Raw genomic sequence first — 14247 nt, 5'->3', positions numbered from 1 at the left:
CCTTAAGGCAAACCTATCCTGGTATTTTCTTGATAAGATTTGTTTAGATGAGGTTTGCCATTGTCTTCCTCTGAGGCTGAGAGCATGTGACTTGCCCAAAGTCATCCAATGGGTTTCCATGGCTGAGCTGGGAAATGAACCTTGGTCTCCAGAGTCGTAGTACAAGGCTCAAACCACAAGCCATGCTGGTTCTCAATCCTTGTGCATGTCGATTATTCATTTAAGTAAATGGAAATTTGACACAATGTAGTTCAAGGTGTGCAGAAAGTGATATTTTTTATACCAACTTCATTCTTTTGAGTATGTAGTCTGTGTTTAGCTCTCATTAATCTGCAGTGTTATGCAGTTTAATAGAAAAATATGTGTAAACTGGATAAATTGTCAATTGCTCATTCTTTTCTTATTGATTCATTAATATACAAGTTATCCTTTGTAAACTACATTTTAATGTCTGTACCTAATGTATTTGATCATTCATTTTTCTTTTACACATCTGTTAATATTTATTCAGGTTTCTGTAGATACTGTCCATGGCTATAGTCCCCGTGCAATTGACATGAGTAATGTTACTCTCTCCAGAGAACTGCATGTAAGTTGTATCATAGCTAATGTAATGTATTAGCAACAAGGAAGGAAGTGTTTGCTGTTTTTTCTAGTGTATAATATAAATTTTCTCCCTGTGTTCTGGTAGCTATCATTAATAGACAATAACATATTTTAAATTATACAACATATAGATTGAAATATTTTAAACTTTACACTTAATATTTTAATATTTAAAATTTTTACACTTTTAATATAATTTCACACAGTAGGTTTTTCATTCTTAAAAAAATAGCATATCAAGTCACTGGTTCAAGTATTCTGGCTGCAAATTTTTCTCTTTGTCTTTCCTTGTTGCTACATTATGGAAAAGAACTGACTGCATACAATCCTTGCCTCATGTAGGAAGAAATGGTAGCCATATATACACAGGGATTTGGTTCATACCTAGTGGTATTTCAACCATTCTTTAGAAATTCTCTATGTTCTCTCCCCCCCCCCCCCCCCGTTTTTTTTGCGATATCACAGTATTTTGTATTTTTCACACCAGAATCAAAACAGAATTTCCATCCATAGAACTAGGAGAAGGAGATTCCTCTTTCTTCTGCAGGCTCTGTGCACTTCCAAAATGGGCCCTGAAAGGCTACTAAACCACCCAAAGCCAATTTTGGGAAGTGCAGAAGGATACAGATGGGAGGGGAGAAGATCCTTTATGTTGGCAGTTGAACATTGGTTTAAGAATCAGTGCTTGGATCCCTGCTTTCCCCCCGCAGCAGTAACCCATGATATATATATGTTTGATACCATTTCTTAAGTTTAGATTTATAAAATTAATGTACCAAGTTCTGTTGTAAAAAACAAAATAAAATGAATTTCGTATTTAATTAAAGTTTATTTTTCTGGAACAACTTTTGCAAAAATATGATAACAGATTTTAAAAATGTAAAACATGCTCAAAGTATCATTAGTCATTCTGACTTTTTCTTTACTATGCCATTTCCTTTCATCAGGCTATGGCTGAGATGATGGCTGAAAACTATCATAACATTTGGGCAAAGAAAAAGAAAATGGAACTTGAGGCAAAAGGTAAATCTTCTGCTAACAGCTTTAAGAATATATGAATTAGCAGTTTTTGTTACCTGCAAATAGCCATTGCTAATATAAAACTGTTCAGATTTAGAGTATGTTTTTAAGCAGAAAGGCTAGAATATTTTGAGGGAAAATGGCAAAAGATTCAGATACACGTGAGAGAATTTGAATATATTCTGGAAATGAATAACACTGTCTTGGATGAATAAGACTTTTAACAGGGCCTCTTCTCTTTTCACCTTTGGTAAAAGTGCTATATATATTGATGACAATCTATAAATAAATCTTATGTGGTCACTTGATCACAGGTAACATTATCGTTTGTGATAACTTAGGAACCAAATGTTTTTTCCTGACTTTCAGTACAGTCCCCCATTCATAAAAGTACAAAGAAAAGAACTCACAACAAGTCATCTCCCATCATATGACCTGAGGACCATTCCCACAGTTTTATGCATCAAGACACATTTAGCTTAATGATAATCTATTTTTTTCTGTTTATGAAAGTACAGTGAGCCCTTCCCTTATGCGGGGGATCCGTTCTGGGTCCCCCATGTAAGGAGAAATCCATGTACGCTCACCCCCCCCATAGGAAACAATGGGGCACATGTGTGTGGAGATGCACACACCATGGGGAGGTGCACCATTGTTTTATTGTCGCGCAGCTTCTGTTTAAGCTGGAAGCCTCGCATAGTGGGCCCACATATGGTGCAGGCGCACTGTACTCCTTTTTAGAGTTTACCAAGAAATCTGCGTATACAATGTGCCAGAAGAGCCCTGGAAGAACTAATGGGGCATGTGCATATGCTGCTTTCCCCTTACGCAGAGGGATCCAGAACGGATCCCCATGTAAAGGGAGGGCCCACTGTAATACTATTGGAGTTGGGAAAAAATGGCTAGCTCATTTTCAGTATCATATGTTTAAATTAGGGTGGACAATTGTAGTAGGGTGGAATGCCACATTAGGCCCCCAGGAGAACATTTGGGGGCAAACATATTTTTGAAAAAAAAATCACAAAAGAGTTGTGAAGAATTTGACCTCATTAGGGGACATGGAAAAATTTCACAAATAATTTTCATAAATAATTTATTTGATCTCATTAGAGAAAAGGAAGTCTTCAGATGTGGTGGAAATACTATCCAAACCTCCTAGAGGGCATTTAATTTTCACAAAAAGCCCCGGGGAACTCCATGCAGTCCATGGATTGTATTTTGTCCACCCTTGATTTAAATGGAAGCAGATTGGTTTCTTCAGTCCCACTTTGGGCTTTTGATCCCCTGCTTTATGACTTTAGATTCAATTTATGTTACTTAAGATGTTGTAGACTAAATCTAGACATGGGGCAGAACAGACAGGCAGGCAGGGGCACCTAGATGCTGTCCCAAGCCTTGATCGCCCCAGGGCCGTGGTGAACACATGCCGCAGCCCCAAGGGCACTTCAGTCTCATGTGGATCACCTTCAGTGGGAAGAGAAAGTAAAGAAGCTGCATTCAAAGCAGAAACCCTTATAATAGCAACATTTTTGGTTCTTAGCAGAATCTGTTCCTATTTAGACAAGTGTCCTTTGGAAAGATGCTGACTTTCCCTCAGCATCTTTCTGGCCTTGACTTCAGCAGACACTGCCGAAGTCAATGGTGTTCCAGAACTAGGTCAGCTGGGTTTTTTCCTCAAGATTTCAGCAACAGTAACCAATGAACACAGACAGGGAGGCAAACCCCTAACCTCTGGATCTAAAATGAGGGAAGAGTAGGGTACTGGTCTTTGAAAGAGACCAGGAGGTTACATACAAACTCCAAAGGCAATGCCAGAATTTTCATGGTAGTAAAGTGTGAAAGTGTTTTGGTAGTCTGGTCTGCTTAGAGCAAGGGCTATGGAAAGAAACTATTTTAGGGATGAAAATACATGTCCATGTTCTTCTTACCAAAGTATGGGATGATCAGGAGAGTCACTGAAGGGAAAAAAATTAAACCAATTTCACTGTATACCTTGGCAGAAAAAAATGTTTCTTAAATGTTTCTGCCAGAGAATTGTGCATGAAACAAAGTCTGTGTACAGTGAACCATCAGAAAGCAATAATGTCGCTATCTTAGGCCCATATAGACAATTTTGGAACATTCTGGATTTTGGAATTCCGGATAAAGTATACAGAACCTGTAGCTTAAATGTATCTTACATGCCAGCTACTCGCTCTTACCATTTTGTTATTTTCCTGAATTATGATAGTAGGTGGAGGAAACCATCCATTACTTGTTCCCTATGATACACTGACAGCTAAAGAAAAGGCAAAGGACAGAGAAAAAGCCCAAGATATCCTAAAATTCCTGCAAATTAATGGATATGTGGTCTCCAGGTAAGTAATAATCCAGCATTACAGTGATTTTCAGGGTCTTGGTAGTGTGTATTAATGGTGGTTCAATGTAAAAGAAACCACTGAAAAACATTTTCCCAACAATACCATGGTGATATTGAATGAATGATATTTTATTACAGTCAAAGACCAGCAAATAATACATTAAAGAACAGTTAAGTAAAAATAATGCATTAATAATAATACATTAATGTTACATTAAAAAGAATGCAATATAATAATGCATAAGTGGACTAGTAGCACAACTAATTGTGATATTTTGTTTTGTCACAAACAATTAAAAAATTTAAATAATTGTAGGTTTGCTTTCATGATTTTTATCCTTTCTTAAATGCTCGTTCATAGCCAAAGACTAAACAGTTGTTGTTTGAAAGAGGTGGCAGTTTAAAGAAATAACTACAGTTGGCCCTTCTTATAAAAGGATTTTTTATACATGGATTCAAGCATCCACGGTTTCAAAATGTTCAAAAATTATAAATTTCAAATATTAAACCTTGATTTCCCATTTTTTATAAAGGACACTATTTTGCTATGTCATATTTAATGGGACTTGAGTATCCACGGATTTTGTTATCCACAGGAGATCTTTGAACCAAATCCCAGTGTATAACAAGGGTCCACTCTATACTCATTTCTTTTAGAGTAGGTGCAGACAAGTAGGTTTAGCAAAAAGGAGTAGAGGTTAAAACAAATGTTGTCAACCTTAACTCTAATGCATTTTGAAATTTTATTAAACTAAAGATAGGATAGAACATAATATAAACTTCTCAGTTCTGCCCCTCCTAAATGTGAACACAAACCAGAAATCTGCCCATTTCTGTAGTCTGTGAGGCAATTCATATAAACAGAAATAGTAGTAAATGCAATATGTGCAACACATTTTTAAACTTTAAGGAATGTTGTTTTAAAGAAAAGAATTTGAAAGTTGTTTCATTGGGCATGTAGATAAGGTTTTTGGTAGCTTTATGTTAATTTCAGTGTATTAATGAATTCTGCTTTTTGAATGTCTTCTTAGTTCATTGATAGTGTCAGTATTCTTTTATTCCAGAGGCTTAAAGAATCTAGAATTAGACACACCTTCCATTGAGAAACGATTTGCTTATAGTTTTCTTCAGCAGCTTATACGATATGTAAATGAAGCCCATCAGTATATTCTGGAATTTGGTAAGCCATATTAAATGTATTCCATATGATAAATTCTATTTTCACAACATTTTGATATTGCTTACTGTAAATAAATGGCTACTAAGAGGCTGCAGTATGCTCACTCTGAGTTTTTGAAGATCACAAATTATTGTTGTGTCTCTTGGAACATTAGCACTTGAATGACTTTATCGGCATGAATTTTAGCTCATTACAAAAATAGAAAATTCAAATGTATCCCCTTGTTTGAATCCCCCTTGCTCAAATACAGTTCTTAATGTTAATGAAATCTAAATCCCTTTGATTTGATAAAGCAATTCAATAAGCAACACAGAAGACAGACAAATCCAACAAAATTATTATTATTAATACTTGTTTCCTACTCATACAAGGGGAGATACAGTTGGCCCTCCCTATCCACAGATTTTTTTTATCCATGGATACATGCATTCAGTTTGCAAATATTAAAAAAATATAAATTCAAAAAACTAAACAAACAAACCTTGAATCAACCCCAGCAGATACCAAGGGCCCACTGTAATAGACAAATAAATTCCAGTATTTTTCTAGGAAAATCAAAATGAAACTTCATAGAATCGTAGAGTTGGAAGAGACCACAAGGGTCATCCAGTCCAACCCCATTCTGCCATGCAGGAACTCTTAATCAGAGCATCCCCGACAGATAGCCATCAAGCCTCTGTTTAAAGACCTCCAGGGAAGGAGACTCCACTACACTCTGAGGAAGGAGTGTGTTCCACTGTTGAACAGCCCTTACTGTCAGGAAATTCCTCCTAACATTGAGGTGGACTCTCTTTTCCTGTAGCTTTCATCCATTGCTCTGGGTCCTGTTCTCTGGAGCAGCAATAAACAAGCTTGTTCCCTCCTCAATATGACATCCCTTCAAATATTTAAACAGGGTTATCATATCACCTCTTAACTTTCTCTTCTCCAGGCTAAACATACCCAGCTCCCTGAGTCATTCCTCTTAGGACATGGTTTCCAGGCCTTTCACCATTTTGGTCGCCCTCCTCTGGACATTCTCCAGCTTCTTAACATCCTTTTTGAATTTTGAATTGTGATCCCATGATGGGATCCTATAAGAAGTTGCTAAGAGTTCCAAGAGATTCAGCATGGTAGCACTCATCTAACTTTCCCCTTGGAGGAGACCCTCTGTCAGAGATCAAAGCTGTTTCAATCTCAAACCAGACTTCATTGAGTACAGATAACCTGTTTCTCTTGGTGGTGTTTGAATCTACCTGACAACCACATGCTTGGGCCTTGTCCAATAAGTTTGGTGGTACTTCTGACATAACTCTGTATTCATGAAGATATCAATATACTGCTGAAGTGGTTTTTGCAGTGATAACCAAAACAACAACAACATCAACAAAAAAACCAGGAAGTATATTACATTTCTCAAAAAATAGAATACAGTTGCCCCTCCTTTCTCGTGGACTTGATATCTGCTTTCTTGATTATACACAGAGGGGCAACCTCCGTTAACACCAATGGGGCATGCACCTGCAGGGTGCCCCCCCTGCACACTTGTGGGGCCACACCCCATTCAATCCTAGAAGGCTTGAATACATGCAAGTCTCCATTTTCGTGCTGAGGGGGGGGGGGGGGGATCCCCAGCAAAAATGGAGAGTTGACTGTATATCCTTTAATAATTTGTGAGTTTTTGAAATTGTTAGTTTCTTAAAAACACTTAAGGAAGTTATTTTATTATTTATTTTTAAATCTAGAACTTCTTTAGCACTTGGAAAAAGTGCTCCTTTTATAATATATTTTCATGTAACTGCAGATTTAGGATAGAAGGGCAGTGTTTGGGGGAAATATATTTGGTGAGATCTTTCATGAACAAATTGAGCTTATTTTGTAAGGTATGACTTGTTAAAATTAAAAGTCAAACTTTCAAAATAGTTAGGAGATAATTTTATAAAGTATTTTAACTACATTCATAAATAGCCATTCCTATTTTACTTAACATGATTGTTCCTGACATCTTGTGAATTACATTTCCACTTCTTTGTCCTGAATGCTTGAAAATAAAAAGAATGGAAATGGGCATGCAGTTTGTCTTGTGGTGGTAATGGAGAAAACTCTTGATGTTGATCTGTGCTTTCTTCAGCAGACCATGGTTTTTAATAATGAGATTAAACCCATTATGCTGTTTTGCTGATAAAAGGTTACATAGTGATAAAGGTTACATAGTGATAAAATAACTGTCTATGTGCATATTAAGTGTGTAGGTCAATAGACAGATGAGCTACTCAGTTTAAAAACATGTGGGAACAGTATAGAAGTTTACAATTTGACCATAATGTTTTGAATTAAATATGGGTCATTTATTTTTTTTTTCATACAGATGGTGGCAGTAGAGGCAAAGGAGAACAATTTCCTTATGAACAAGAAATCAAGTTCTTTGCTAAAGTAAAGTATATTATTCTGTTTTGCAGATATTAAATGTGTTAAGGTCTCATGGAGAATTATATTAATTACCTGCTAACTAAAGACAGGAGATTGGGAATTAGCTACAGGAATGCTACAGGTGATAGAACAACAACCCAAGAGCCTTTGTTTCTCTGGCTGGTATCCATTGACTACAGACCGTATCTATAGCAGACATTGTTAGATAATAGCTCTAAAACTGTTCTAAAGGATTGAGTAAAATCCTGTTTCACAAGCAGAAGTCTGCTCATGAGATTTTGAATGTAACCCATATGTTTCCCTTTCTTCATCTCTTTATGTATGGTTGATTATAGAAATAATGCCCAGTGTTCACAGACTGATAGTTCCAGCAGGCAGACATTGCAAGCTTGTCACTGGGTAGGGGAATAGTCTGCATATAACTTACAGGGGGCTACAAAGAGTCATTGGAGTGCTTTTGTTGGTGAAAGTCACTGCTCTGCTGAGAAACTATAGCATCTGGTCTGGCGTGTTTCTATTTCTTTTGTATTAATTTATTGCAATTATGATTTTGAAGGACACATGGCAGGAGGAACATCATATAACATAGGCTTCCCATGTATTGGGTACTACACATGCTCCTAACTACACCTTAGGACTCACCCCTGTGTGTCCTCTCCATTTTTCATTTTTTTAGAACACAAAATGTCCTCTGTATCCTCTGTTAGGGTTAGGATAATTTCATTGTGCTCTTCTGTTCTGGACAGTTTTAGGCCCAGGACAGGCCTTTTGCCAAAACAGAAAGTGGCTGAAAAAGGCCACCCTAAAAATTGCTTGTGGGATGAAACATGTCAGAATTGCTCCCTTGCCATCTAAAGCAAACTAGGGGACATTTTGAATTTAAAGAATTTCAAAATTTTGGGAGTACCTGGAGCTTGTAAAAGCATGCTTGAAGGTTTTCCCAACCTTGCCCTATGTAAAGAAAGAGCACCAACTGCTTTGGGTCTTCTGTCAAGATAATGGCAAGATATAAATTGAATTAATTAATTCTTTAATTAATTAATCTTTAAATATATGCTAAGATATCCTTAACCTTCACAAATTGAGCAGAGTAGTAGATGACACCTTGTGATAACTAGTGTACATTTGTTTTTTTCCTATGTATTTATTTCAGGTTGTACTTCCTTTAATTGATCAGTATTTCAAAAACCATCGACTATATTTCCTCTCCTCAGCAAGCAGGCCTCTCAGCAGTGGCGGCCATGCCTCTAACAAGGAAAAAGAAATGGTAACAAGGTAAAGTTCTTAAAAATATAATAGCTGATTAGTTTATTATGAAACAAATAGTGAAAAGTGTAAAAATTATACAAAATTATCCACTTTAGATTCCTTCTTCATCTTTCACAGACTGTGATCTGACTTTGTTGCCCCTTTCATAAGTTATAAATGCATAACCTAGAGTTTTTTATGGGCCATGTTCTAGAAGAGTTTATTCCTGACGTTTTACCAGCAGCTGTGGCTGGCATCTTCAGAGAATGCTGGCATGGAAGAGAGTGGGGGTATATATACTGTTGGTTGAAAGGAAGTTATTTACATGTTAATCTGTGTACTGTTCTGTTGTTAAATGGCAAGGCCTCAGGGTGTCTATTTAATTAATGATTCATTGTCTGCTGGGAAACCCCACCTCACCCTAGTTTTCATTTGCATTTGCTGGGTCTTTTTCAGGACTGGTAGCCAAACTTTGGTTACTTTGTGTTTTTTTTTCTTTCCTGTTGAAATTGTCCAGGTGTTTATGGATTTCAATGGCTTCCCTGTGCATTCTGACCTGATAGTTGTTGGTGGGTCCAGAATTTTAGTGTTTTCAAACAGCATTGCAAATGAAAACCCTTTCATAGCCTGAAAAACCTGTAAAAAAAACTGTGGACGCTGGCTGTGAAAGCCTTCGATTTCGCATAACCTAGAGTTATACATTCATGACTGCTTTGTATTTGTATTTATGATCCTTATGTATTCCATAGCTTAAGGGATACATAGGGACTGTGAAAGTGTCTCAATTCATACTTACTGGGCAGCAGCCACTGCGACAGACAGGCTTCTGTTCCCTTGTTGATCAGGAAGCAGCTGACTATGTTCTAACCCATTTCTCCATCACTTCTTAAATGATCTGTACTGTATGTTGGCCCGGGGGGGGGGGGGGGCGAGGGGGAAGAAGGGTCCTTATTCTGCCTGTTAAACTAGAGATTGCTCACAGGATGGGGGGGGTGATCCCATCAGTGAGTTGCGGACCCCCCGCATAAAAAAACGTGTATACTTGAGCCTCATTGAAAGTAATGGCGCTTGTGAATGTGGCAGTGGTGCGTGTGCGCCTTGGGCACATGCCCCATTCATCTGAATGGGACGTGCCGCCCCTTGCGCCCCACATGCTCCCGCGTGGCTCCCTTGCAGCTTTCAGCATATGCTGAAAGCTCTGTATAGTGCATCCACATATATATATATAATATAATTTATCCTGTTAACAAGAAAAGCACTCCAGGAGGCTCCCCCGGTTATGAGTGTATGACGGGAACAGAGCGGGAGCCACGATTCCACTTCCGTAGCACCATGGGGATCATACCCATGGTGTTTGCATGATGTTTGGGGGGGCACTTGCGTGATGTTTAGCACATGGAAGGACCTCTGTGTAATACACTCCATTGTGATGACCCCTATCTGTAAGGAATTATTTTGTTTTTGATCTGATCTATGTTTGTGGTGCAGGCCATTCACCAGCAGCATTCCTGCATGGTGCTGCTCACGTTGTTTCTCCTCTGCTCTTGTTTCCAGTGATTTTTGCTCATTGATCAGTAGCCATAGGATTTATTCTCCTCCATTCTTCTTCATCTACCTTTATGGGCAGTGACTATTAGATTTAGAACTCACTCATTGTTAGGGGCAGCCAAGGGAAAATGGAGATTTATTTGGGGGGAAAAACTGGCAGGGCATGCTGGTGCCATTTGTTGCATTTGTCGGGCTGCAGCGACTGAACATGCTGGGCTGCCACTGTGGTTTTGAACCAGGCTGGCAAAAGGAGCGTTTTTTGTCTGCTCCTAGTTCTTTTGCCTTGGAGCGGCATCAGGGCAGCTTCTAGCTGAGTCTGGGGCATGTGTTGTATAAACATATGAAACATGGCGAGATGTTTCAGGCAATTGATGCTTACTTACCAAGATGGTACCTTCTGAGGAGGAGTAAAGAGAGGTATTCACTGTATCCTCAAGGTGATTACTTACATTATGACAGCCTGATATCTCAGAGGGAGAATATTTTTGCTCTTCCTTTTATTTTGGGAGTGGATTCCCTTTCCTGTTTCTGGATGAATTCAGATGTGTTCTAAACTTGGCTGTGGGTGTAACTGAAGGTGAAAGTAAGAGATGATAAATTACACTGCATAAGTCCTATGACTGTACTCTCTTTTGTGGTAGAATAAAACCCACACTTCCAGTGGGTTTATTACACCTCCCCTGCAGGTACTTTCATGGTAAGCAACAACAACACCCTTTTCTAGTCAGTTAAGCACTTTTAATTTTGTGCTGACCTATGGCCTATATTAATTCTGTATCAAACAAGGTTTTGTTCTAAAAACAAAACAAAATTTTAATGTGATTATATGCATATAAAATAAATTTAATGTGCAATACCATAATCATACATTAGTTACTGGCTCAAACATAATCTATCTACCCACCCTCTCATTTGCTTCTAAAACAGTAGTGATGTTCTTAAACTAACCTGATAACTGCATTTTGCTTTCTAATATTCAGTGACTAGAGTTTTATAAAAGATGGTTTTAAAAATAGTTTTGTTGTCAGTTTTTTCTCTTTTCATTTAATGATACATATGTACATTTTTAATCATATTTGTTATGGAGCTGCTCTACAAAATATTATTACTTGCAGTCCTACATTTTACTGAGGTAGTTAATTCTTTCTTCCAAACATCATGTTTCCTTTTTCCTGCTTATATATCAGCTGTTTCTTTTCTTTCTTTGTCTCCTTCCCTCCCTCTCTCTTTTTTCCTGCCCCTTGTATTTAGCCTGTTCTGCAAACTTGGAGTACTTGTCAGGCATAGGATTTCACTGTTTGGTAAGGAGACCCTTGACAAATACCTGTGTGAGCATCCCTTGATTTTCTTTGCCATTTTTGTCACTGTGTGTGCTGAGTTTTTGCATGTTGCATGATTGCATGGCCAATGGTATGATCTTGGTGGGGCATTAATAATCCTCTATGACATTTAGCTACAGTGATTTTAATATAGTAGCCTAAACATTCCATCTCAACCCCAACTTTGTATTGACTGCTTAATTTTAAAAATAAATATTAAAAGCAAATATGTCACTGAAGTATTTTTATATACACCTTGTATATGGTTCTTGTGTGTGTTTCTGTGTCTTCAAGTCACCTGTCAACCTATGGTGACCCTATGCATTTCATAGGGTTTTCTTAGACAAGGAATACTCAGAGGTGGTTTTGCCGCTAAAATACAGCCTATAGCATCTGGTCATTGCTGGTCCCCAATCCAAGAACTAACCAGGTCTGACTCTGCTTAGCTTCCATTATCAGACATGATCTGATGTATTTGGATATTTAGGTTATATGGAGTTGTAGTGTGACTTTATCCTATGTCATATTCAAAATTCTCATAATCATTTTACATTGCTGTCTATGGCAATCTATGGAGATCCATTTACAGGCAATGGAAATCCCACAAATTTATGGATTATGGAAATGCACACATAGCGATCATACAAAATTCCATGAAAACAAGCACAATGAGTCTGCTAATCTATTCCCACAATACAGAAAGCATTCTTCATGAGATGGTATATATTCTAGAATCCTAGTATTCTGTAACTATTAGGTACTTTAAAAGCACATGTTCATTCATGTTCTTCCTCTCATGGAAGAGGATGGACAGAAAGATCTATGAACATTTAAAGATTCATTTCCATCTGGATATGGCTGTTTTAAAACCTTACATTGAAATGGTTTACTGATAAATTGCATGCATTTTAGTTCCTCATAGTCTTCAGGAAGTTATACAAATATGTAGGTGACAGTCAAAACAAAACAATATATCCTAAAGTGTTTCATTTTTTTCCCTTGATTTTTTGTGATAACAAAAAAGATTGCAGAAGCAGTAAGGACTGCTTACAAGTGGAAGATAATTGAAACAGTAAAAGAAGCATTGTTTATTGTAAAATAAAAACTTTATTTGGGAGCATCCTATATGCCTGTAGACTGGGTTGTTGCAGTCACATGGCCTGAGAGAGGATTTATAGAGCTATAACTCCCATCTCATCTTGAAATCGAAATAGCCCTGGTTAGTATTTGGATGTGAAACCACCAAGGAATATCAAGTGCTGTAGGCTATATTTCATAGGAAGGCACTGAGGAAACAACATCTGAATATTTCTTGCCCAAGAAATCCCTATGGAATTCATGAGTTATTATAAATCGACTGCCAACTTGAAGGCACATGTACAATCCAGCTCAGTGCAGTATAGAAAGTTCCATGAACTTAGGGGCTGCACAGACAGCCCCAAGGGGGGCGGCATGCAGCCAGCCCTGTTTCAGACAGATTGGGGCCATGGCAACCATATGCTGCAGCCTTTGCAGGGTGCAAAAAGGAGCTGCAAAAAGTGGCTCTTCTTTGTGCCCTGCAAAGGGTGTGATAGCTGCATTGCCACGGCTTGGCTGCATCCCTTCGGGGCTGAATTGTTTGCTGGAGGAGTGCCGTGATGCCATGTACCATCTGTGTAGTGCACGGTGTCATGCCGCCCTGGGGGCGGAGGCAGGACATTCATCGTGGAGATGCTACACCCTGACTCTGCCTCCAGGCTGGCTCAAACTGCTGGTCTGAACAGCCCCTTAGTCATAGGAATAGTGCAGATTACTTGCTCCCAAGGCTTGGTTGCTTCTTTGAGCAATGTCTCCCTTGTCAAAGCCTAGGAATTTCCCAACTGTATGGTTCCTTAAATGCAAGTTTACTGAGAATCTTTTCTCTTTCCTCTTTATTTTTCATGATTGATATTAGTTGGATAGATTGGCTATGCTGAAATAATAGAGACCTGAAAGAATCTTGGAAAACCTTAAGGGATAATTTGTTATGGTAAAAGTATTTGGTGTAATTTATTATGGTATAAGTGCAGGTTTTTAAGATGATGTCATTAGTGTGACATGTGACTTTTTGTTGTGTTTGTTGCAACACAATAAGAAATCTGCCTTTCTAGAAATGGAATTCCATTAGTAATTTATTATCACTCCTTCTGATACTGAACTGACAGAAAAGAAGCCTAAAGGGGGCCTCTGAGGAACAACAGGGAGCTGCTCAGGAGAGTCTCAAGACTTGAAGTTTTTTTTTTTAAAAAATTAAATATCCAAGGGGTCAAAACCAACACAATGATGCCCCAAGCAATAGAAACAGGGAATAGAAGAATGCCATGGGATATCCTGGAACTAGACATGTTTGTTTGTCTGGCATCCTGAACAGGAACATCCCCACAAGGAAGTGAAGGCATTGTGTATATTTGACATATCCCATGCATACATGTCTCCATTTATCTTTAGAGATTTCATTTGACTCTTGAGAATTTTTTTTGTTAAAGGCAGAATATATATATATATATATATATATATATATATATATATATATATATATA

At 37.9% G+C, this 14247-nt stretch overlaps 1 protein-coding gene across 4 annotated transcripts in view; it reads left to right on the top strand.

The window, feature by feature from the left end:
* RYR2 (ryanodine receptor 2) overlaps positions 1–14247 on the top strand; it is a 406736-nt gene that overhangs the window by 298421 nt on the left and 94068 nt on the right. For all 4 annotated transcript variants that reach the window (XM_042470214.1, XM_042470205.1, XM_042470232.1 and 1 more), the window contains exons 57-63: positions 512–589; positions 1554–1629; positions 3857–3983; positions 5050–5165; positions 7513–7577; positions 8728–8849; positions 11622–11671. In XM_042470214.1, the coding sequence (XP_042326148.1) occupies positions 512–589; positions 1554–1629; positions 3857–3983; positions 5050–5165; positions 7513–7577; positions 8728–8849; positions 11622–11671 (634 nt within the window). The remainder of the gene's footprint in view (positions 1–511; positions 590–1553; positions 1630–3856; positions 3984–5049; positions 5166–7512; positions 7578–8727; positions 8850–11621; positions 11672–14247) is intronic.

This window comes from Sceloporus undulatus, chromosome 1, assembly GCF_019175285.1.
Source record: "Sceloporus undulatus isolate JIND9_A2432 ecotype Alabama chromosome 1, SceUnd_v1.1, whole genome shotgun sequence".
Classification (NCBI taxonomy): Eukaryota; Metazoa; Chordata; class Lepidosauria; order Squamata; family Phrynosomatidae; genus Sceloporus; species Sceloporus undulatus.
This window is presented reverse-complemented; position numbering and strand designations above follow the sequence as displayed.